This window comes from Bactrocera tryoni, unplaced genomic scaffold (assembly GCF_016617805.1).
Source record: "Bactrocera tryoni isolate S06 unplaced genomic scaffold, CSIRO_BtryS06_freeze2 scaffold_25, whole genome shotgun sequence".
Lineage (NCBI taxonomy): Eukaryota > Metazoa > Arthropoda > Insecta > Diptera > Tephritidae > Bactrocera > Bactrocera tryoni.
The window spans coordinates 29,039,808-29,064,956 of record NW_024395977.1 but is presented as its reverse complement, the minus strand read 5'-3'; the positions used below and the strand labels follow the sequence as shown (position 1 = coordinate 29,064,956).

At 33.9% G+C, this 25,149-nt stretch overlaps 4 protein-coding genes across 9 annotated transcripts in view; 2 read left to right on the top strand and 2 right to left on the bottom strand.

The window, feature by feature from the left end:
- Nucleotides 1-12,722, bottom strand: part of LOC120780503 (E3 ubiquitin-protein ligase hyd) — an 81,780-nt gene extending 69,058 nt beyond the window's left edge. For both annotated transcript variants that reach the window (XM_040112778.1, XM_040112779.1), the window contains exon 1: nucleotides 12,597-12,722. In XM_040112778.1, the coding sequence (XP_039968712.1) occupies nucleotides 12,597-12,658 (62 nt within the window). In that variant the 5' untranslated portion in view covers nucleotides 12,659-12,722. The remainder of the gene's footprint in view (nucleotides 1-12,596) is intronic.
- A 5,575-nt stretch (nucleotides 12,723-18,297) lies between these two features.
- Nucleotides 18,298-19,290, top strand: LOC120780946. Its single transcript, XM_040113177.1, has 4 exons — nucleotides 18,298-18,422; nucleotides 18,498-18,652; nucleotides 18,712-18,839; nucleotides 18,919-19,290. Exons 2-4 carry the CDS (start codon nucleotides 18,619-18,621, stop codon nucleotides 19,243-19,245), a joined length of 489 nt encoding a protein of 162 aa, XP_039969111.1. The 5' UTR covers nucleotides 18,298-18,422; nucleotides 18,498-18,618; the 3' UTR covers nucleotides 19,246-19,290.
- Nucleotides 19,291-21,553: 2,263 nt separating this feature from the next.
- On the top strand, nucleotides 21,554-22,011 carry LOC120780927 (myb/SANT-like DNA-binding domain-containing protein 1). Its single transcript, XM_040113157.1, has 2 exons — nucleotides 21,554-21,770; nucleotides 21,826-22,011. The coding sequence occupies exons 1-2, from the start codon at nucleotides 21,556-21,558 to the stop codon at nucleotides 21,965-21,967; spliced, it is 357 nt and encodes a 118-aa protein (XP_039969091.1). The 5' UTR covers nucleotides 21,554-21,555; the 3' UTR covers nucleotides 21,968-22,011.
- Nucleotides 21,651-23,947, bottom strand: LOC120780926 (putative nuclease HARBI1). 5 transcript variants are annotated; one of them, XM_040113153.1, is made up of 6 exons: nucleotides 23,696-23,945; nucleotides 23,233-23,632; nucleotides 23,078-23,180; nucleotides 22,481-23,021; nucleotides 22,032-22,172; nucleotides 21,651-21,727 (listed from the first exon to the last, which is right to left on the bottom strand). In XM_040113153.1, exons 1-4 carry the CDS (start codon nucleotides 23,873-23,875, stop codon nucleotides 22,727-22,729), a joined length of 978 nt encoding a protein of 325 aa, XP_039969087.1. In that variant the 5' UTR covers nucleotides 23,876-23,945; the 3' UTR covers nucleotides 21,651-21,727; nucleotides 22,032-22,172; nucleotides 22,481-22,726. The 5 variants fall into 5 exon arrangements, with proteins under 5 accessions (XP_039969087.1, XP_039969090.1, XP_039969088.1 ...); XM_040113156.1 differs by lacking the exon at nucleotides 21,651-21,727 and having other exon boundaries at nucleotides 22,019-22,172; nucleotides 23,118-23,180; nucleotides 23,696-23,947; XM_040113154.1 differs by lacking the exon at nucleotides 21,651-21,727 and having other exon boundaries at nucleotides 22,019-22,172; nucleotides 23,078-23,165; nucleotides 23,696-23,947.
- Nucleotides 23,948-25,149: the final 1,202 nt, after the last annotated feature.

Here is a 25,149-nt window from a genome sequence, read left to right as displayed (position 1 = left end):
AGGCCGCCAGTGCAGAAAGTAGTTCGACACAAAAGAACTATGAATACCCCGGTGTTCGATCGATGAGGGTTATTTTTTTTGAAGCGCGGCCGAAGGCCGCCAGTGCAGAAAGTAGTTCGCCACAAAAGAACTATGAATACCCCCGGTGTTCGATCGATGAGGGTTATTTTTTTTGAAGCGCGGCCGAAGGCCGCCAGTGCAGAAAGTAGTTCGACACAAAGGAACTATGAATACCCCGGTGTTCGATCGATGAGGGTTATTTTTTTTGAAGCGCGGCCGAAGGCCGCCAGTGCAGAAAGTAGTTCGACATAAAAGAATGTTATTTTTTATCTTTATTTATCAATTAACATAATATACAAAAACCGTTTGTATCATTTTCTTTATAAATGTTAAAAAGAAAAATTTTTCATAGTTTTTTTAAAACATAATATGTGGCAACACTGGTACTTGTAATGACATGTGAAGAAAAACAAAACAAAACAAAATAGGACTAAATTGCATGTAAAATTGTGGAACTTTAAAGTGAAATATCTCGGAAACTATGCGTCTGAGGACGGTATATGTGTATACATTTTTTAATCCTGAGGACCTCCTCTATCCATCAAATCGCGGCGCCGGAAAAACCGTAATCGTGCCTTATAATAAAATCTATAAATTAACAAGTAAAAAAGTGCTAATTTGGGTGCAACCAAACATTTTATACTGTTGCAACTTCCAAGAATCAAAACCAAGGAAATACTTTACGATTTAAACCCAATCATATATAGTAGTCAGCCGGATGTTCGAAAATCCTGCTATTAACTATTTAGGGTGTAGGCCTAGTTTTCGCTCAAATTTATATATTTTAAGCACAAAGATACACTGTTATTAATAAAGCCCGCTCTCTTATATTTCTTGGGATAACTCACATATCGGCCGATATATGCGGTACAAAGTCACCCGGAAGTTCGAAAATTTTTATTTTAGGTACATATATGGGGGGCTAAGGGAAGTAATTGTCCAATTTAATTCATTTTTGACCATTATAAGGGGTAAATTTTAGAATGGCATCCCCCGATTTCGGGGTTAAAATGGGTATGAACGGATAGAGGAGGTCCTCCAGATCAAGAAAAGATATTTATATATACAGCTATGGATACATAAATGGCACATTTTTTATATTTTCTTTCTTGTGTTACAGTATCATAAATGTTTTTAATAAATAACAAGTGTTTGGGTTTTTTTAAAGGTTCATTCTTTGTCTTCAATAACAGTACTAATTGAGATGCAATTCATTATTTAAAAAAAAAAAACATCAAATTGCGAAAACTTTGGTATAATGAGCTGGACACAAAAATGGCACAACCTAAAATAAGGTGGACAATTTAGTACATACAGTTAGTCACATAAGTAAGTATACACTAGGTATGACGGGATTATTCACCTAACAGTTTTGTTAAATAACACAAAATAAAATAAAATAATGCTTTATTTACTCGAAAGAAACGTAGGGATCATCTCCAGTACAGAACTATTTACAGAATGATTAAAATAAGTTTTTTTTTGAATTTTATACAAAATCTGATATAAATTTATATCACAAAAGTAAGCAGCGTCTGAAAAACTACGCTATTCTCGTAGCATTTCATTTTACTCTTGCTACCGCTCTCACTTTGTCGGTAGCCGCAGCATAGCCTTAGCATAACAATGTAAAGTATGTGCTCTACTCTGCTCCGAGTTTTGTTAGGTAAAAAACTATAGCTGGAGCGGGAGCAAAAAATTAAATTCTGCGATATGCTCTGGCGTAGCGGTAGCAAAAAATTGGGAGCGGTAGCACAGCGGAGCAAATGAAAATTTTCATGTGCTACATCTCCCGAATGTGTTTGTTGTTTTTTTTCCTTTTTGCTATTTTCTGGCATTTACAAGTATGGTACAAGTTGGTATATAAAAGAAAGTCGTTTATAACTCAAGAACGGCTGAACCGATTTGGCTTAAAATTGGTGGGGAGGTAGTTTAGAAGCAGGGTAAGGACATAGTATACATTTTATCTCTTTGTGCTAAAATTCAATACAGCTCATAAATACAAAAATTATATTTCAAATCATAAGCATTTGTTCAAAATTTATGTAAGAATCATTTGAAAATTTTAGTAATTCAAAAATAGAAAGAAATAAGTAAAAATTTTCATTTCCAAACATGCTTAGTATATGGGTTATACTGATTTTGCTTCTTCACCTGGTAGTTTTTTTTTAAGACGAGCCCGTCCGATATATTTAATATCACAACAAAAAATGGCATTGGAATTTTCATCGTCAAGGCACTGCGGATACTTTGCTAAATTATTGGTCAAGGACGCAAATGCATTCATAACAAACCAAACGCGATATCTAACGTAAAGATAAAGCGGAATAATTGGAGTGTTGATAAAAAGGTTTATTATAATTTTAGATATACAGAAATCTTTTCGATTCTTTGCAATATACATTGAAGTATGTATATGCGTACAATTTCAAACTGATTCTTCCTAAAAAATTATAAAATTACTAAATATTGGGAATGGTAGAATAGAACTGCAAATACACAGTGCAATGGATTAACACATTCGCGGAAATCGCGGGAATTCCCGTCATTCATGTTTCCTTCAATAAAACAATTGCGGGAATTCCCGCGCTATATTCCCGCAATTTCTTCCGCACATATAAAAATGCCAGAAAATACCTCTGATCTGTGGGAATTTAAAGATAAAAATCAGGGTTGTAGTGTATTTTTTGTGGAAAATTTTTACATGCCTCGGTCCAGTTCTTAATGTTAATATGTAGGGCTAAAATTTTCAGGGAATATTTTTTTTTGGGGTATTTCCAAGGAAATTTCGTGACGGGACTGAAAAAAATTAACAGTTCAAAAAAAAAAAAACTCTAATGTATATAAAAAGGGGGAAAGTATATGTACATAGTTAAAATTAATTTCGAAAATTCATAGTAATTGATTATTGTAATACATTTGGAATAGATGATGTTTTTGGTAATATAAAATTGGTAAATATTTTACATAATAAAAAAAAATTTATAATTTATTCAATTATTATATAATTCACTTTATTAATATATTTCTTAAAATATTTGATTTTAGATTTATAAAGGCACTTGACGCAACAAGTGCCAAAATGATTTGCATAACATTGTTTTGTTTGAATTATTCAATTAATTCAAATATTATGCCAGAAAATAGCAAAAAAAAGAAAAAAAAAACAACAAACACATTCGGGAGCTGTAGCACATGAAAATTTTCATTTGCTCCGCTGTGCCACCGCTCCCAATTTTTTGCTACAGCTACGCCAGAGCATAGCGCAGAATTTAATTTTTTGCTCCCGCTCCAGCTATAGTTTTTTACCTAACAAAACTCGGAGCAGAGTAGAGCACATACTTTACATTGTTATGCTAAGGCTATGCTGCGGCTCCCGACAAAGTGAGAGCGGTAGCGATAGCATAGCAATTATTTTAGAAATTTTGCTGCTACGGAGTAGTAAATGAGAACCCTGAAAGTAAGTATACGATAGATTAAGTGGTAGAAAAAATAAGAAAAAGGCAGTATTAAAGTTATATTCTAATACTTGGTTGGATAACCTTTAGACTTAATAATAGCAAGGTCATTGTCTTGCTGGAAGATGAATGACCCCTCCATGTTCAATTTAATAGCACTTTGTTTTAAATTATTTTTTAAAATGTTTAAATAACCGTATCGGTCCATAGTGTTCTCAATAAAAACCAAATTACCCACCCCTTTTGACGCCATGCACTCCCAAACCATGACCGAACCCCCACCATGCTTAACAGTGCCAGTCATATTCATAGGATCTAACTCTGCGTTAACTTTTCTCCATACCTTTTCACGACCATCGGATCCACATATACTAAATTTGCATTCGTCAGAAAATATGACTTGGTTCCAGAATATTTGGTCATGCTTTTCGTAATCTTTTGCAAATGCGATCCGTTTGTGTCGGTTGACGGTACTCACGAACGGCTTTTTCCTAATACCACGTCCATGATAGCCAGCATTATACAATATACGTCGAATAGTTTGGGTGCTACAATGTTTTCCAATCTCATTTTTCATTTCAGATTTTAATTTAGGGGCACTAATTTGGGATTTGTTCTTACTTTGAGTACAATTAAACTATTTTCCCTATGACTGAAGACCCGTGGGCGACCGGAGTGCGACTTATTTGCTGTGTTTCCCACAGTTTTATACTTAGTAACGATCTTTTGTATTGTAGCAAAACTTTTATCTACTAAACGACCGATTTCACGTAAGGATTTATTTTCTTTGTGATATTTTATTATCAAAGTTTTCAAATCGTCAGAAATCTCTTTTCCTCTCGGTGCCATCGCTGAAAATTATGTCATAAATTAAAAAAATATTTATTTATTCTATTGTTTAAACTCACTTTCTATTGTTTATTTAAATTGCTTGAACTTTTGTAAATCAAAACGAAAAATAAGATACATAGATTCACCAAGCAACTCACTCTGTATACTAACTTCTGTGATATAAATTTCATTCTCATCACCAACAAAGCCATGTGTGCCTAACGAGTTATAAAATTAACAGTTAAATTTGTGTGCTTATATAACCGCATACCAATACGCAAATTCCTTGAAAATTTTTTTTGGATTATATTTTGGAGAAATGCGTTAATTCCAACAATTTTTAAAGACAGAGCTGGTGTATACTTACTTATGTGACTAACTGTATTGTATTTTTATAAATTTTGATTTATACAAACGTTTCTAATGTTAATATTTTCTGCTGTAACTTTTATTTTTAATAGCTGCTTCACACCTGCGACCCATACTTTCTACGAGATTCTGACACTTAGCTTTAGGTATAGCGTACCAAGTTGTTTTAACGGCAGACCTATCTATATTTTTATAATTAACCTTTGCAATTTCAGTCTTGACTTCATTCCATAGGTTTTCAATTGGATTTAAGTCAGGGCTTTGCGCTAGCCAATCCAAAATATTTATCCTCTCTACAGAAAACCAATTTTTAACTAGCTTCGAGGCTTGTTTGGGATTGTTGTCTTGCATAAATTTCCATTTAATTGCCATAGACTCAATAGCATAACGTTCTTTATGGATTTTTAAAATGTGCAAGTACTGAAACTTGCCCACTTTTCCATGGACTCTTACGAACGGACCTACACCATGTCAAGAAAATGCTCCCTAAATCATAATATTTCCGCTACCATGATTTATCGTCTTCTGAGTGTACCTAGGATTATATTCTTGGCACTTATAAATGTACATATATTCTGCCATCTGGTCCTAACCTTTGTTTCGTCACTCCACAATACATTTTTCCCAAAATTTAAGCTTTTCTCTTGATGAGCATTTATGTGTCCACTCAAAACCAGCATTGACTACTCATAATTGGTAACGGTAAACAAAAAGCAAAATTTAACGGAATATTTTGGCAGTACAGTACAACTCTAGTACAGCAGCACCAAATTGAATGCAACATTTTTACATTTTAAACAACTTTAACTTAAAAAATTTTAGGATTTATATGAAATGAAACTTTGTGCCATTTGTGTCCATAGCCGTATTTGCCACCTACTTATGGTTTTTGAGATATTTGCATTTAAAGTCCAAAAATTCAAATATTTAAAATCTTAAGCTTATATGTATATATATATATATATATATATTTAACTCCACTTCACTAATTCGTATCAAACCATTTTTTTACATTAAATAGCTAAGTTTTTTCGCGTAAAACTCCTCTTTGCGTTGACGGCCTTCATAAAAATAACACTGGTCGGACCACGACTGGACCGCACTTAAAAAAAATAACCGGGAGCGTCAAGTTTTGTTTGCATAAAACTCCTTTTTGCATTGGTGGCCTTCGGCCGCGGGGAACGTCTTTAAAAAAAATCTTATTCGGTCCAACACGAGGGTGTGTCAAGTTTTTTTTCGATTTTGTTAATCTTTCCTTCTATTTCATTTTTGTAAGTTTGAAAAATATATCAGTGTGGTAAACTGATTATTTGACAGAGTGAAACCTTTAATTGTTATTAAATAGATTTGCAAATATTTTTGCATTATATAATGTAAAATAAATGTGTACAAACGAATAAGTGAAGTATTAGTGGATATAAAACTGCAAAATATAAGTGTAAAATTAATTTTAATTCGAAAAAATACGTACTTGAAATAATGGTAAGTAATTCTCAACTTTAAATGCAAATATCTCGAAAACTGTAAGTTTACCGCAGCTATAATATACATATATTCTTGATTTAAAGAATCTCTTCTATCCGACCATATCAATTTTATTCCCGAAATTCCGACAGTATTCTAAAGCTAACCCGAATTAAGAATATATATGTATATACACTTACGGACAATAAAATAGAATCAAAGGTATTGCTTTGAAACAACGGCATAATTTTTTGAAATGTTTTATGTATGTAGTAACTTTTCTTTTTTTAATTAAAAAATGTAAATAGCGTGCCTCGTGCTTAGTGACAAAATAATAGAATCAATAGCAAAATGGTTTCATAAACGAAAAATACTGAATTTAAAAAGCGTAATAAGTAGTTATATCGTATTAACTTAATTAGATCTGTGGAAAGAATAATTGTATCAATTATGAATTTATTTAAAAAAAATGGGTCGAGCAAAACATTGTTCAGAGGAAAGATTGTGCGTCCAAAATTTGCAAGGAATTGGTCACGCGTAAAGGCAATTGCAAACATATGCAATATGTCTCAAACATTCGTGTTTGATGCCTTAAAATTTCCGAAAAAGGTTGAAAAAAAAGGCCGACCACAAAAAATTACTGCCGAAGTCGTTCGAAATATTGCATGATTGCCGATGCGCGTACCGTTTAAGGCCTCTGCAGCCATTCAATAAGAATTATGTGCAAAATTTTCTTCAAGAACACTAAGAAGACGACTTGTGGAGAAAAATTGCTTTGACACATGGACCCGAAAGGTGCCAACGCTGAGAAAACGGCATTGATTCAATTGTATTCAGTTTGCAAAACGACACATTAATTAGAGCGCAGCTGAAAATTAAAAAAAAAATGGTTCGACTTTTTATGGTCTCAATGCAAAACTAATATGATAGGAAATGATAGTTACACGTGAGTCCGACGTACAAAGAAATGTGCGTCAGCTACACGACTAGGTTCTTCAAACCCCGTGGCGGCAATATAATGGATATTAGAATTGTTTCTGATATTGTTATGTGGGACCTATTTTTTAGATACAAGAAAACATAGACCGCCATATATACGTTAAAGTTTTAGATAAGGTCATACTCTCATATGCTAAATAGAATTCGCGTTGCCTTTTGACAATTCCAACAAGAAAGCGACCAGAAACATATCGGGTGATTTTTTAAGAGCTTGATAACTTTTTTTTAAAAAAAAACGCATAAAATTTGAAAAATCTCATCGGTTCTTTATTTGAAACGTTAGATTGGTTCATGACATTTACTTTTTGAAGATAATTTCATTTAAATGTTGACCGCGGCTGCGTCTTAGGTGGTCCATTCGGAAAGTCCAATTTTGGGCAACTTTTTCGAGCATTTCGGCCGGAATAGCCCGAATTTCTTCGGAAATGTTGTCTTCCAAAGCTGGAATAGTTGCTGGCTTATTTCTGTAGACTTTAGACTTGACCTAGCCCCACAAAAAATAGTCTAAAGGCGTTAAATCGCATGATCTTGGTGGCCAACTGCCCATGCATCCCGAAAAATGCACTGTTTGGTGTGGTTTGTACGCTGGTGGAATCATTGGGACCGTATTTTTTCAAAGATGCTGTTGGACGCAACGTTACGGTGAATGGCGATCGCTATCGTTCGATGCTAACAAACTTTTTGTTGCCAAAAATGGAAGAACTGAACTTGGTTGACATGTGGTTTCAACAAGATGGCGCTACATGCCACACAGCTCGCGATTCTATGGCCATTTTGAGGGAAAACTTCGGAGAACAATTCATCTCAAGAAATGGACCCGTAAGTTGGCCACCAAGATCATGCGATTTAACGCCTTTAGACTATTTTTTGTGGGGCTACGTCAAGTCTAAAGTCTACAGAAATAAGCCAGCAACTATTCCAGCTTTGGAAGACTACATTTCCGAAGAAATTCGGGCTATTCCGCCGAAATGCTCGAAAAAGTTGCCCAAAATTGACTTTCCGAATGGACCACCTTAAGACGCAGCCATGGTCAACATTTAAATGAAATTATCTTCAAAAAGTAAATGTCATGAACCAATCTAACGTTTCAAATAAAGAACCGATGAGATTTTGCAAATTTTATGCGTTTTTTTTTAAAAAAAAGTTATCAAGCTCTTAAAAAATCACCCGATACTTCGGGTCTTGCAAAAAATGGTTTTCAGATCATGGTGCTAGCATAATGGTTTGGCCAGAGTAATCACCAGTTCTGAATCTCATCAAAAACTTACAGAAAATTAAGGAAAATATTGTACCTCTTAAACCGAAAAATAAGGCAGAATTCTGAGAGAAAATACAAAGGCCTGGTATTGTGTTCCACAGAACGCTTTCGGTAGCCCAGTCTATGCCGAGAAGATGTGCATCTGTATTAGACGATTAAGAATACACTACAATGTACTACCAATTTTTCTATTAGTTCCCTTAAAAAAACTTTTTTTAGTGTAAAAAATTCAAATGAAGCAAAGAAATCGTGTAATTGATTTTTATTATGGGTTATTATTATTGTATTTAATTCGCTCGTACAGTACCTGGCCATCGAATTACGAACGGGGAACATATTCAATATTTTTAATTTTTTTGACAATGTTTTTAATTTATGGTGAAAGTTACAAAATTACAACCTGGGTGGCATCCTTTGCCTATGTTTCTACTGTATAATTAACGGTATAATATTCGAATAAGCTTGCCTACTTTATAGTTATCGCCTGACAATTATTGTAACCGTAGTTTTTTTGTCACTAGTACATAAACGTGGACGCGTGTGAGTGAATATAAAGCGAATAAAATTTTAGGTTTTGGTGAAAATTTTTATTTTTTGGGATTATTTAAAGATTAAAGAAAGAGCGTAAGTAAAAAACAAGTTAAAAAATCTTTATTAACTACTGAGTGTACCTAATCAATGTTTATTCAACAATTAATGTCCTTTTATAGAGAATGGGTAAAAAGCGCGACATACAAAAGGAGAAAAAAGTGCAAGCTGTAGCTTCTCTAAAGGCTGGAAATTCCAGTTATTCCACAATAGCCAAACATCTTGGAATTTCTAAGACATCGGTGGCTGAATTGGCAAAAAAACTAAGCGCGGGGTGTAATGAAGTGCTGTTTTCGGAAATAACAGGAACAACTGCAAGGGCCTCCGGAAGACTACAAACAAGGAAGACCGGTTGATTGTTCGAAAAGCTTTGCAAGTTCGTACCGCAACTTCTGAAAATATTTTAAAAGCAGTTAGGGACTGTGGTGTGGAAATTTCGAACCGTACTTTGCGTAGACGTTTTTACGAAAATGGACTAGGTGCAAGAGGCCTGCTAAAAAGCCGAAGTTAACACAGCTGATGCAGAAAAGACGTGTTTTATGGGCTAAGCTGCATAGGACCTGTGACGCCACCAATTGGAGCAAGGTAATTCACACATTTTTATTACATTTTTAATTTTTCCTTAATTAAAGCAGACATATTTAATTTTTTTTTTTTATTTTTACGTGTTTTATAGGTCATCTTTAGCGATGAATGCCGTCTAGAGGCCGTCACCCAAGTGCAAAATTATGTGCGGAGGAGGAGAGGAGAACGATTTTCTGAAGCTTGCATTATTCCTAGAGTTAAGCATCCTCCTTCAGTGATGGTTTGGAGCTGCATTTCAGACGAAGGACCCGGCCCAATTCACTTCGTCGAAGGCACGATGCGCTCTGACCAATACATAAATGTTTTGGAAAGTGTTTTTTTTTTTTAAAATATGATTTCTTTAAAGAATAAGATAAAGTTCTTCTTTAAACAAATAAAAAAGTTAATAAATGAAAATTTCATCTGTGAATAATAATAGAAGTATTGAGGATTTTACATCAAAAATCAATTAATTCATTGTAATAATATAAAATAAAGTTAACGCAATTAGTATTTCGTGGAATGACTGTTATTGGATAACACTGCTGCGCATCTCCTAGGCATGGAGTCCACCAATCGCTTGCATTTCTCGAGAGTAATGGCCTTCCACGCCTTCTTCACAGCACTCCATAATTGCTTCGTATTTAAGGGATTCTCTTTCTTTACAGCTTCTTTGACCTCTGCCTAAAGGTTCTCGATTTGATTAAGGTCCGGTGACTGAGCCGGCCAACCCATAACCTCAACTCTATTTAGAGCAAACCAATTTTTTGCCAACCTGCTGCTATGTTTGGGGTCATTATCTTGTTATCCCATTTCAACGGCATTTTTAATTCAGCGAGTGGAAGCATAGTTCACTCCATTATTTCAACGTACAATTTGGCATCCATGTTTTCTTTAATCCAAAATAACGGACTTGTACCATAGTAAGAGAAGCACCCCCATACACCCCCAAAAAAATTATAACTTAGTTGAATTTAAATCAAATTCATATTTTTTTAGAACGGAAAATTGGTACCATGGATGATTCTATTTTATTCCGTAAGTGTATATAGTTACCGCTGACTTATAGTTTTTAGATATTTGCACTTAGATTTAAAAAATTCAACTCTTCAAAATGCTTTTTTCCCCCATTTTTAATGAATTTAAGACTTATATCCACTTACATATATATAATACAAAAATAATTTTTATTCAATATTAAATTTTTGTTTAATTATTTTTCACAAACAATAACATAAATGTTGGATTCTAACAATCAGTGTTACCTTTTCTATATACTTTACAAAAGCAATAAATCAAACAAATAAAACCCCAATGACAATGAAAAAAAACATGTTTAGATTTTAAAAACAATAATCCTGGTCGCTCCAACAAAGGGGCGTCTTCGGTTATTTCGCATGCATTGAGTCTCCTCATGACACTGGCCACCTCTTTCCATGCCCTGCCAACCCTATTCACCTAACACTCCTTTCCCTTTGATCCGACACCGTCGAAACAGCACGTTTCCTGGGCCTCCCGCTAGATGACGTCGACGACAATCTGAATATCCCCTACCATCCTAACGGGGATTGATAACCGTTATAACAACAACATTTCTCGTTAAACTCCTTTTAGGATTGGCGGACTGCGCTTAAAAAAAATAAACCGGCTCCGACCAACACCTGTTATTAAATAGTTGAATTTTTGAACTTTAAATACAAGTATCTCAAAAATCATGTCAGCGGCTACTATTTTCTTGATCTGGAGGACCTCCTTTATCCGTACATACTCCTTTTAACCCCGAAATCTGGAATGCTATTCTAAAATTTACCCTTAATTTATTTTTATTCGTTTACAAAGTAGATAACACTTATTTTTTGCTTGCTTGGAACTATTTTCTTAATAAAGATGTGGAATCAACGAAAGTTAGATATAGAATAAAAGTCAGTTTTGCACTATTTAATACAAAATAATGTACAAAACCAAATTAGTGAAGTAGTGGACATAAAAAAATATGCATACAATTCATTGTAAGTCAAAGGAGCACCAACATTAAATAGTTGCATAATTTTTGAATTGAATTTTAGAAGAAAATATCTCAAAAACGATAAGTCTGCAGCGACTATTTATAGATATTTTCTTAATCTGGATAACCTCTTATATTCGTACATAACCACTTTAACTCGAAAGACGACGCTATTTTAAATCGTATCTTATTATATTACCACTGCCATTTTTAATGGTCCCATCACAATACTTAGGATTGAGACTGTGTCCTTTCAGCCTTCTCACACGCCTTATGCAATCCCAATCTTTAATGCCAAATTTTGATTCATCTGGGAATACAAGTGTATTTGATTTTTGAATGCTCTAATCGAGATAAGCTTGTACAAAATAGTCTGGCCTTACAATTTCCTTTTTTTTTTGCTGAAATAAAAGGCTTTTTAGCTGAATGCCGTCAACTCTTTTTTTTTCTACATAATTGTTATTGCTCTAACTGGTAAACAAGAATGTTTCTGTATTAAATGCGAGAATTTGAAGTTATTGTTTCTACTAATGGCATATATGCAATTTAAATACATTAATAAACAATTTAATACGATGTGCCGAAAAATTTGGTTCAAGTAAATATATATATAAGTATATGTTCTTGATCTGGAGGATTTCCTCTATCCGTACATACCCATTTAAACCCCGAAATCGGGGGATTCTATTCTAAATCCCAGCATTAATTTTAAATCGAAAAATACGTATTTCAATAGGGGTAATTTTCAAATTTTAAAACAAATGTCTCGATAACTGTAAGAATTCCATTTTATACTTTCTTAATCGAAAAACTTCTGTCTGAATATTCCCATTTTAACCACAAATCGGGAAATACTAATCTAAAATTTACCTGATGTGAGATTTACATATGTTTACCCACAGTTATGAAAAATACCTATGTATTATATTCTGAAGTATATGACTTCTAAACTCAATCATATATTTAAACAATACCAGTTTTTTCAAGATTTTGATAATACCTTTCAATGTACTGTTCATCTGATCCTGGTAACGGTTGTATCACAAATTGTATAGTAGACATTATTTGTTTAAACTTTCAACAATAATATTGAACACTTCAACCAACTTTTAAACGTCTTATACCAGGAAATGTATGATCTGTACATAGCACTCACGAAATCGATAAATTTTGCATAAGTTCCGTTGAATTCCTTTTTAATCGATTGATCGTACTTCAGTAACAATGTAAAAGTAAGTTCAGATGCAGAAACTTTTATCTCGACTATCAACTTAATTGAAGAGACATCGTCACAAGGCACCCAGGTTGTCCTGATAAGTTCTAAAGGTCACCTCTTCTATTCAACTGCCTTCTTAAAAATTTGCTTTTTCTCCATAATTCGCTTTTATTTAGCTGCGACACTATTATCATATTCAAGATTTTGAAATTTGTAAGTCTTCATAACTTACTATTGTGTAAAAGGTGTAAGATTTAAAAATTATCTCTCGCTTTTAAGGTATAAGCTGCCTTCGATTCGCCATTCATCTGCGCTTCTGCGGTACTGTCAAAATAATAGACTTAAGATTAACAACAAAATTATTAAAAGGGCTTATACCAAAAACCTAAATACATAGAATGTGCACGAATAATATTCCGCGATGACCATTTACTAGGTGGTGGTGTTAACCCAGTATGGTTTGACTTACGCTTTTTACACATTTATGTTAATTATATTTTGAAAAATAATAAAACGGACACTTAAATAGAAAATTATTTCATCGCATATATTATATCCATTATATTTGTGTTTCATATTTTTTTATAAATAATTTAAGTCATAAAAAAAAGAAGAAAAAGTTGTTTCTATTTTCATTGGTCATTTGAACGATTCCAAAGAGACAGCTTGTCATACAGCCTTTGAAATTTTAATTTAAAAATTTATATCTAATACATACATCGTACAAGATTTAAGTTTCACCACTTGGCCAGCACTTTGTCTAAAGTTATTAAAAATTAATAAACTACCAAACATTAATATTTTAAATTATTTTTATTCTTTTTTGAATAAAATAGTTACGTAATAGCCAGACGACAGCGATAGCCAGACGACAGCGCTAATATGCATTAGCGGGCTTAAGTTACTTTTATTTGCGCATTTGACCCATGTGAATGCAAGTTTGTAATGCACAAGAATTTCGTGTATTTGGCTGAATTTAATAGGCAACATTGGTTAAAAATGACAGATTTTTGCTATTGTTTGGCAGATGTCGCTTGAAATCTACCGCCTTGTTTGTGTTTACAGCTTCAGGGGTAAACAGTTTTTACATTGCTAAATAAATTATGTGCAAGTATATTAACAAAAACAAATTTTATTATTTTTAGATGGCAGAAAATAAACAACGCACAGTTTGCTATCCATTTTTCCAATATTCTTCACTTTTTCAAACACTTTCATTTCACTTTTTGTTTTAATAAATAAACAAAATTCACTATTAGCTGTCCAAATGCACAAGTCTGTCACCATAAAATTTCAATGCGCATTAGCGTTGCTTAAGGCGCATTAATTTTGCTCGTCTGTCAGGGCTATAACTTGTTATCAATAGGTTATCAGTAATTAATGCCTTCGTTATCCGTTAGGTTATTTTTGTTATAGCCTCGAGAAATAAGTAACAATTTCTCCTCTTTCACTACACGTTGGTGTCATTAGCTTACTCGCTTAATCTCACTGATTTTGCGATTCTGCTTGGTTAGCCATCTTTTACTGAATATAATTTGTTTCATTCTTGTTATGGTCACCCATGTGTTAAAGAAAACTGGTCGATAGCAAGAATGATAGAAACAAGATTGCGCAATGACGAGTTCAAATTTTGTTCGTTCTGCGCATCTACGTCACGCTTGACCAACATACAATCAGCTGATTTTCAGTTGTTTGTTTTTCTTTGCAATAAGAAGCAATTTTGTATTGCAGGCATACAAAAGCATGAATATAATTAAAAGTTAACATCAATATAAGTGAATATTAATAAGAGATATCAATATAAGTGAATATTTTATAGTGAACATTTACCTACATATTCATTTAATTGTATTTTCATTGTATTATTTAATTTTGTCTTTTTGCGGTGTTTGTTTCAACCATATACATTTATGCAAATAAAAAGATTGAATATTTTGTGACCAAATCCTATTTAATTTTCTTTTTTTGCTATACATGTGTTCAATAAGGTTTTTATTTAAGGAACGAATCCTAAAATACATTCTAGCTCTGAAAAACAATTATTTTACTTTCGAGCTACAATTTACAAAATTACTTAAATCTAAGTGCTTCTGGGCGTAATTTGTACATACATATATGCAAATCAGTACCATTTACATCGTCAAATACTGCTTGCAAGGCTCTCATATGCTCCATTAACATATCTGTCGGTTTTGAGAGTCCTCCTTCAGAAAGGTGATCCACCCAAGTATAAGACGAACAATTTTCTGAATTGCCACAAAATTCGAGGTTGTCTTTACCGAGTTTGTGGCAGATGTACGCTGCCAAATTCTCAAGTCCGTGGTTGTTGAGAATCTCCAAGTCATCATTTTTTACAATTGGGTCAGTGGAATTTAGGTCAACTGACACACGTTGAAAAATATTACCTGTAAAAATATAATAAACATACATACATGCGTATAAATAAATGGAATAATATGTTAGTTAAGATTATTATTATAATTAGGATAAGAAACAGTGCAAAAACTTAGTTTGTATGTTAGTACATATTTGCATTTGTTAAAATCAATACATTTTTATATAAGAATATTTTCTGTAGTTTTAGGTTTATAATATGATTTATTATACTTTTTAGAATTTTGGCACTTACCTGGCCGTTGATGAAAATGCAGCTAAGTTTTTGCTCCAAATTATTTCTGTGGAATTCCGAGGTTTTAATGGAAATCCTAATTTCTGCTGACTGCTCGTTTTTGCACTTATTCAAAGTTCTAACAACACTATTCAGCCTTTGTCTAAAAAGAATAAGAAATGCACATATTTATGTAAAAAAAAAAATACTTCATCAATATCAATTAGGACTAACATTTCTGTTTCCAAATGGAGTATTTTCTCGTCTTTCTCATCGATGACCTCCTCTCCTGCAGTTTGAGGTGCCTCTCGTCTCGTCTCGTCTTCTTGAATTACTTCAACAGGGGCGGTATTCTTCAACATTGTTGTTAACATCTCTTTGTTGGAACGAGACTCCATCCTTTTCTGCCGTTCATTAGCCTCTGCAGGAGCAGTGGTTAACGTGGGAAAAGCGCTAGGCAGTAACTTAGTTGGATTCCGCGAACTTAAACCTGCAAGAGTGTTTGGTTATAAAAGTAAAATTATTGTAATCAAAATGCTATAATTACCCATTTCAAACTGCAAGTTGCATTAATTTTGTCCGTACGACGACAAAAATTATCCATTGTTTTACCACTGTTTTATCTTTAGGGAAATGGGAAAATCTCCATTTCGTAGCACAATTTTTACCATTATTTTTATTTTTATTATTATTAGTATTGCTCCCAACACTGCGCAACGCATTTTAAAAAATATAAAATTTAACAATTAATACAACACTTGAAAACACAATTCGAATTCACTTTCAAAAGCGCGGGCGAATAATAAGTCAAGAACAGCTGATTAAAAGCAAACATGTGCATTGCGCAATCTTGTTTCTATCATTCTTGGGTCCATAGGTCATTTGTTTCGTTATTCATTGGTTACCACTGCCTATCGTAGCTAGGGATGCAAACATCGTGAAATGAAACATCGAAGGTTCGATGTATCGATGTTTCTTCAAAAAACATCGAAATCAAAAACATCGGACATTGAAACATCGATGTATCGAAACATCGATGGATTTTTGAACTTTTTTACAGTAGTACGCCTTTAATTGATATATATTTTAGCTACCCATTAAAACCTTTTCTCAATAAATAAAAGATATAAATAGTTTTTGAACAAACAACAAATTATTTATTTAAAACAGTATTTAAAAATAACAATTTGAAAAGTCTTTTCCCTGTCAAGCGATTTTTTTTGCTGTGTGATCGTTGCTCCAGCTTTAGAAAACAGTCGTTTACTAGGGACTGAAGTGGATAAATATTTGGAAGCTTATTTATACAATTCAGGAAATACATTTTTCATATCATCCCACATTTCTGTTGCATTCTGATTGATAGAAGCATCAGCTGATCCAAGATACATTTGCACTTCAACTTCCGTTGTTGTAATAGAAGATAAATTGGAAAACTTACATTTTATATTTTGGTGGGCCAACTGCTTATGATGACTCCAAATATCAAACGGGTTTTCTGTTGCACACTCATCCGAAGATTCCGACGTACTAACGCCATTATTTGCATCCGTTATGAAATTATTTAAATACAAAACGGCTTTGTTTTTAGCCAGTGCATTTTTAAGATGCAGAAATTTGAATCTCGGATCCAATACAGTAGCCAATGCCAGAACTGAATTAAATTCAAGTTTGTCAAATCTCTTATTCATGCTCTTTTGCAGTTCACTTTTTAGCTCCCCTACAATGGCGTCTTGAGCTGAATTTTTGTCAAAACTTCAGTTAAACAGCTTACTAAAGGTATAACCTTGCTAATGGTAACGTTGGTATCAGCCGAAATCTCCCTGGTCACAATTTCAAACCACGAAACATGAACTCCATCGCGTTCTTACGTCAAGAATCATTTTCTTGGTATTACTTGTAGAAGCCCCGTTATCTATTTGTTTCTTCTGCAATTTATCACTGGCATTAACACTTTTTTTAATAAACTTAACAATGTCGCGCATCTTAGTTATCAAAGCTGATACTTCCGTGGACTTATCTATTGATTGCGCTAGAACCAAATTAAGCGTGCGTGCGAAGCAGGGTATTATTTTTTTCGCCAAACAAGCTTCTATTTAATTTCATCATGGTTGAATCATTATCAGTTACACAAGCAGAAATTTTATTTATGGAAACGTTCCACTCGTAGAAAAGTTTAAACATAGTTTCTTCTAAATAAGCTGCTGTATGACTTTCGTGCAGTTCGATTACTCCTAACGTCCCACTCAACAAACGTAAATTGTCCAAAAAATGAATTGTTACCCCAAGGAACGACTGATTTTTCATTGTCTCCGACCATATGTCATTCGTTAGGCAATAACTGTCGCACTTACGAATATACTCTTTGAAAATTGAAGACAGCGCTTCATATTTTTCATCCACTCGTAATTTTATTGTTTCCCTACTTGGATCTTTAAAAAGCGGAACCAGTTCTTTCATCATCTGCAGAAAACCTTTTCCTTCTACGGTAGAAAATGGCTTGTTGTCCATTATAATATATTTAGGGCCATCTTGGTAAGGAATACTTTTGACCTGCTCAAAACAGTCTTTCATTAGTTTGGATCAGCGCTGGCAACTGATCCGATTTATTTTGCAGTACTGACGGAGTACATGTACTAGGAGACGATTCAATACATGCATTCTTCTTATTACTATTTTCGGATAACTCACTTGACGCTGTATTCCCTGCGGTTGGTGATATGTTAATTATTTCAGAAATTTTTCGCTGTTTAAGTTCCGAGTGCGGCGTAGTTTTATAGCCCTGACAGACGACAGCGCTAATATGCATTAGCGGGCTTAATTTACATTTATTTGCGCATTTGACCCATGTGCATGCAAATTTGTAATGCACAAGAATTTCGTGCATTTGGCTGAATTTAGTAGGCAGCATTGGTTAAAAATGACAGATTTTTGCTATTGTGATTGGTGATTGACCGAAGGAAGAAGAAAAAACGTAAACAAAAGATTTGAAGAAAGCGCTAAAGGTAGTAAGCTGTTTTTATATTGCTAATTATGTTATGTGCCAGTATATATTTAAAAACTAATTTTAATATTTTTAGATGGAGATGAATAAACAAAGAACAACGTGGACAAATAGTGATGAAGTTATATTAATAGATTTGCACATCTACGCAGACATATCTGTGCAAATGGCGCACAAATTTACTGCAAAAGAAGTGCATGTTAAAATACGTAATCTTACACAAAAATATAGGTTAATATACATATATCGACATAACATTGTTAACATTATTAACTTTTGTTAAATTACAGAGACGAAAGGAAAAAAGTTGGGCCCTGGGGGGGGCAGCCCATCGCTGTTGAAACATTTTGATGCGGTCCATCAAATTATCGGACTGACAGCAACGAATACTGCTGAAGTATACGAATCGTTTATTGTGGTAAGCTGAGTTTTATACGTTTATTATTAAAATATCTTTTTCTTAAAACATATCGAATTCAACATTACTTTCGTTCCAGTCATCTATGGCTATAGGATCACCAGAACCAATGTCGCCAGAGCCAGAAGCAATGTCGCCGGTGTGTACGCCAGTAATTACATTGACGAACTCGCCATTAGTGTCGCCATTAGGTAGCTCGACAACAGCAGCGGGTGAATCTCCAAGTAAAAAGAGAAATTACATGGTCGAACTAATAAAAGTGGCAAAAGAACAAAACGAATTGCTGAAGACAGTGGTGGAGGACGGGAAAATATTGACTGAGAGAGTTGTTACTGCAATTGAAGAACAAAGTAGTAATACAAAAGAGTTTATAGGTATTATGAAAACTATTTTAGAAAAAATGTAATAATAAAATGAATTTGAACTGAATATTTATTTTAGAAAAAATGTAATATTAAAATGAATTTGAACTGAATATTAATTTTAGAAAAAATGTAATAATAAAATGAATTTTAACTGAATATTAATTTTAGAAAAAATGTAATAATAAATGGACTTAAACTAAATATTAATTTTGGAAATGTATTGGAATACAAATAGCTACTGCGGTAAGTAAAGTGTTTTGTACCGTTTAGGAAACTCATTGCGATGGCATTCCTAATTGCTGCCGCTGTTGAATCATTTTCTCCTAATCTTGTTGTATGATTGGGTTGATGTCTTGTTGCATCTTCTGCTGCGTCTTGAATCCAAGCTGAAGAAACTTCATCGTTCTCAATCTTAAGAAAATTGTGCAAAACGCAACACGCTCTAATTATAATATTGACATTTTTAAGAGATACTTGCAAGCCTCTTCCAATTTTACGAAAGCGCGCTTTAAGCTGACCAAAAGCATTCTCTATCACTCGGCGACATTTGGACAGTCGATAGTTATAGAGCTTTTCTACTGGAGATTGATTAGCCACATATGGGTATGGTTTCATCATGTGATGTGATAAACGGAAGGCTGAGTCGCCAATAAGAAGCACCGGTACATTGATACCTTCAATTGCTTGGCTATTTTGTTAAAAATACCAGCGTGCTCATGGAAATGTTTAAGGGAGCTCCTCTCAAATATATAGGAATCATTGTTTCGTCCTGTGGATCCTATATTTATGTATGTAAACTTTGATCTGAAAGTAATAAAAAATGTAAACACATGTGTATGAAAATCAATGTAGTCACAAATTTAACTGTGATCGCAACTTGCCAACAAAATGACTGAATACCATCCTTTATAGTTATACTAATCTACGGCTTCGTCTTTTTTGGGCTGAACTTCGATGTGGCAACCATCTACAGCACCAAAACATTGTGGAAATCCCATCATTTTGAACCCTTCGATATGCATCAATGCAGTCCGCAAGACTGTCGCAAGCTGCACGCCCAATGCCAAACAAACTAGCAACGGATCTATATTCTGCTGCCGAACCCAATGAAAAAAGTGCAATAGCTACTATTTTTTCAAGTGGGATACAGCGCCGCATGTTGCTATCCATTTTACCGATATTTTTTACTTTTTCGCACAATTTTTGGAAAGTGCTTCTGTCTACGCGAAAGTTTTCCTTAAACCTTGCTTCATCCATTGCAGGAATATCGTGCTCCCAAAATTTACCACTTCGGTACTTAAAATACAAATTTTTTTATTTCAATCCCAAATTAAAATATTTATTTACTTACGAATTTCCAAACATTTCGTATGTGTGGCTGAGCGATTGCAATCCCAGTTCTTAAGCTTGCGTTACAATCAAGAATTGCTTTTACTTTCACTCTATTTTGTTTTAACTGATTTAGTAATAAACAGATTTTGTCGTTATATTCTTTTTGATTTTCTAAGAATAACAAAATTGCCATTAATAATCTCTTTTTATCCATTTCTATTTTGCTTTTTTTAATAAATAAACAAATTTCACAATCAGCTGTCGAAATTCACAAGTCTGCCGTCTGTCACCATAAAATTTCAATTCGCATTTGCGTTGCTTAAGGCGCTTTAATTTTGCTCGTCTGTCAGGGCTATAAGATACAATACTAAATCTATCAAATTACTTGCTCTTAATATTGACATAATTTGTGCATTTGTAAGTTAATTTAACAATAATTTTTTAAATTATTTTAAAACTACTAATAATGAGTAGTTTAAATAAATAATAGAAATTCGGCTTTGGCTGATTTGTCTAGTTTCATCTATGATTTTTGCGGTTAAAAACTGAATTATTTCTATTGCGTTCAAACAGCATTGAAACTGTTTGATATGGCTACCTAAGTGACTCCCAAAGATTCTGTGGGGATTTCTTATACTATGTTCGGATCGACATTGGAAACATTTTAAAAACACATTTGTATGTTGTGGAATCTAATACCATGTTCAGACCGACACTTAATCACACGATTTCGGCTGTTGAATGGATTATCCCACTAATCTTAAAAATTTATCAAGATTTCGCCATACAAAAATGACAGTTCCAAATCACTTCATTGAAATGATTTGAAACTGATCCACGCTAAATCTCTCTGTGCGACTCTGATTTTGCGCAATCTACTTGTCAGCACTGGAAATTTTTACATTATCACAGCTGATGCTGAATGCTGAATGTAAACAAACAAGACAAAGGAGACAAAAAAATAAAACTAAAAGTTTCCGTTGATCAATCAAATCAAATTACAAAGTAAAAAAAAAAATATGGAAAAAACTCAAAAAAAGAAACGAGTTATGTGGAGTGAGGCTGCCGAGGCCGACTTAATCGAGGTGTGGCAACAAAAAATGCCAGAGCTGCGATCAACGCGGAAAAATAACCACATATACGAGGAAATGTCCTGTACGATGCTTTTGGCTGGACACGAATATACGTCCACTGAAATTAAAATTAAATTGCACAATTTTACCAACAAATACAGGTAAGTAATATATTATGAGTCAATATATAAATTAAATATATTTTTTTATTTTTAGACAAGAAAAGCAGAAAATTGGCCCATCGGGTGGCTCCCCTAGTCGGTGGAAATATTATGAGGCGGTCCACCAAGCAGTAGGTGGTTTCAAAAGTTTTTGTTCCGACGAACTTGTAGAGGATAGCATTGTGGGTAAGTTTTAAGCGCATTGGAGTAGATTCCAATATTCATAATAAAATGAAAAACGGTTATGGAATGTTTCCTTACACTTTTATTTGTTTCTTCTATTTTCAGTTGACATGGAACCAATTTATATTGAGGACGATACAGAAGGAGAGCCGCCGCTCCCAAGCCCAAGCGATGGACCTTCTACGTCGCGTGGTTGCGCTCGGCCATCGTCAAGCGATGCTGCAAGAAAGAAAAAATCAACAATAACAATAATGGAGGAAATGAAGGATGACTTAATAAAGGCGACTGAGGCGATGAAGGAAGCCGATGAAAAGGAAGCGATGAAAAGCGTAAATGAATTTAAATATATGAATGAATATGAAAATATATATGTAAATAAAAATAAATGAATACGAAAATGGAAAATGAATATAAATATAAAATACATAAATATCTGTTTTTTTTTGTACTGGAATTGAATTATGAGATATGTAAGTATGGATCGGTTGAGATTTAATAATATTTCAAAGTTGAATGTAATAACTCACCGAAATACGAAACGAATGCTTGTCTTATTTCCTCTGCTCTTGGGTTAACATTTCCACAAATGTTAGAGACGTCTTCTGGCAACTGCCGAGATTCGTTTTCGATTTGTTGTGCTGCAATCCACTTTTCGTTAATTTCATCATTTTCCTCATTTAAAAAGTTGTGCAAAACGCAGCACGCTTTTATGACGATTTTCGTGTTGGCCATGTGGTTATCCAAGCCTTTTCCAACCCGTCTAAACCTTCCCTTTAAATGACCGAAAGCATTCTCCACCACTCTTCGGCATTTCGAGAGTACATAGTTGAATTTTTTTTATCCAAAGGTTGGTTTACACAAAATGGGTACGGTTTCATCAAATGATCATCAAATTTGAACGCAGAGTCGCCCAACAAAACGACTGGAACATTAACTGACGATATTTGTTTACTCATGTCTTTAAATATAGTAGATTGTGCCAACTCGCATTTTAAAGATGATCTCTCAAATATTGAAGAGTCATTACAACGGCCTGGACTACCAACGTTGATGTATATAAAGCGACATCTATAACATTAAAGAAATACATTAGGTGTTTAAACGAGCTTCATGAAAAAACTTACCTTGCATCTACTAAAGCCAAAAGAACTGTGGAATACCAGCCTTTGTAATTGTAGTAGTCAACAGCATCTTCTGCAGCTGGGCGAACTTCTATATGACAACCATCTAAAACTTAAAAATATATAAAAACTCAAATGTAAAAAATTTAACTTATTACCTATAGCTCCTAACACTTGAGGGAAACCCAATGACTCAAAACCATTTAAATATTCGCGCAATTGAATTTCGTTCATTGGGAATTTCTTCAAATACAAAGGCCACAAACAACGCCAGACTTCATGACAGAAATCAATTAGAATGGAGCAGACAGTGCTTTTACCAATTCCGAACATATTTCCAATTGTTCGATATTCTGCAGAAGAGCCAAGAGCATATAAAGCAATAGCAATGCGTTTCTCTAATGGAATTGCTTTGCGGTAGTTGGTATTTTCCTTCTCCAAACCTTTCAACATAATGCACAATTTAATAAAAGAATTGCGCTTCATTCGGAAGTTGTTTTTAAAAAACGCATCCGAATTCACCTGGCAGTCGACTTCCCAAAACATTTGGCCACGAGTCTAAATTATATACACATTATAATTAAACGAAGTTATAATACCAATATTTATATATGTACTTGCCTTTATCCAAATAGACCTTGTTGACTTCGCTCCATATATACTACACATTTTTAGTGCTAAGTGTTCATACAGCAAACGTTTCCTTGCTAACCGGTTAGAATCAAACAATTCCCAAATTATCTCCATTGAGCGGAGATAATTTAGAAAAAAGAACACAATTTTTATAATAAGGTACGCCATTTCAATGTTTTCCTTTAATAAATGCTTTGATGTTTATGGCTGAATGTCAAACACATCTGATTTATAAATCACTAACGGCAGTAAGAACACTGTTGGGTTATGAAATGCTTAAATGTAATTTAATCTTTTAAATTTTCGGTCTGAACATGGTATAAGTCGTTCGGACCGACAATGTGTGTTTTCGATGAGTTTTCACTGACAACTATTAATAGCGGCATTTTCTTACTCTTGCAAGATTGCACGATGACACAAAATGCATACCGAAATATGCAAGGCCAAGAGAGCACCCATTGAAGAATCTAGTGATATATGACGGCACGAAAATAAACGTGGGGTTTGGTCTGATATATTTATAGCCATTGCAAATAATTTTCTGCGTGTGTTTGTTGTTGTGCCGTTGCACGAAGAGGAAAATTCTGCAATTCTTGCACCGTGGAAAAATTTTGCAAGAGCAAGAGAATCCCCCTAATATGAGAATATCAAGCGACAGCTGTTTTCGTATATGGAATGTTAACAAATATCAAGTGACAATTTAGGGCCGGTAAAATATGTCTTCCAAAAACATTGATTAAACTAGAGTAGGCACCGATTATAATGAGTGGAATTTATGTAAGTTTTCAAGTAGTTTTCAGCGAAAACTGTGTTTTCGTTTGACAGATTTCACATGGACGAAAACACAAGTTTTCGTGCGAAAACCAGTTCTTCCCCCGAAAACATGTTTTCGTTGTCGGTCCGAACATAGTATTATGTTTGTAGCAATCTTTATCGAGTAAGGTCGCCCAGTACGTTCTTACGCCTGAAATACATGAGCAGAATTCTGCATGCAGAAAAAAAAATCGTACTGATTTGACAGTTCGAATTTTGCACCTCAATGCAGATTTGCATGGCATGAGAAAATTGAATTTCTCTGCGCAATGCTGACAAAATTCAAATATTTAATTTTTGAGCAAAGTCCGGCAACATTCTTAATTGCGCTCAGATGTTCATTAAAAACAAGCAAAATATTAAAAATATGTAAGAAAAATAATCAATTCAATTTGTAAGCGAAAACCGGTTGTTATTCGATAAAAGCCATCGTAATTACAAAAATAGCTACCTGCTGGACGCCAAATTTCAGGAGCTTTCGGAGAAGTTACATCCACATACAACAATTTCAATAATTTTTTGAAAGCCTTGCCAAGCAGGTGGAAGGGGCTAATTTGGCAAGCATGGAGATGTCGGAGTTACACCTCCAAATTACTCAAACCTTCCACCAATTTTTTGTTAATCGCGGA

Bases quoted from the DNA above. Each gene is read 5' to 3' on its own strand.
- LOC120780946 (XM_040113177.1), top strand. From the start codon at position 18,619: ATGTTAAAATACGTAATCTTACACAAAAATATAG. The intron at 18,653-18,711 runs GTTAATATACAT...GTTAAATTACAG, and splicing joins AATCTTACACAAAAATATAG to AGACGAAAGGAAAAAAGTTG. The intron at 18,840-18,918 runs GTAAGCTGAGTT...CTTTCGTTCCAG, and splicing joins TATACGAATCGTTTATTGTG to TCATCTATGGCTATAGGATC.
- LOC120780927 (XM_040113157.1), top strand. From the start codon at position 21,556: ATGGAAAAAACTCAAAAAAAGAAACGAGTTATGTGGAGTGAGGCTGCC. The intron at 21,771-21,825 runs GTAAGTAATATA...TTTTATTTTTAG, and splicing joins AATTTTACCAACAAATACAG to ACAAGAAAAGCAGAAAATTG.
- LOC120780926 (XM_040113153.1), bottom strand. From the start codon at position 23,875: ATGGCGTACCTTATTATAAAAATTGTGTTCTTTTTTCTAAATTATCTC. The intron at 23,633-23,695 runs GCAAGTACATAT...TATATAATTTAG, and splicing joins CAAGGTCTATTTGGATAAAG to ACTCGTGGCCAAATGTTTTG. The intron at 23,022-23,077 runs GTAAGTTTTTTC...TTAATGTTATAG, and splicing joins TTGGCTTTAGTAGATGCAAG to ATGTCGCTTTATATACATCA.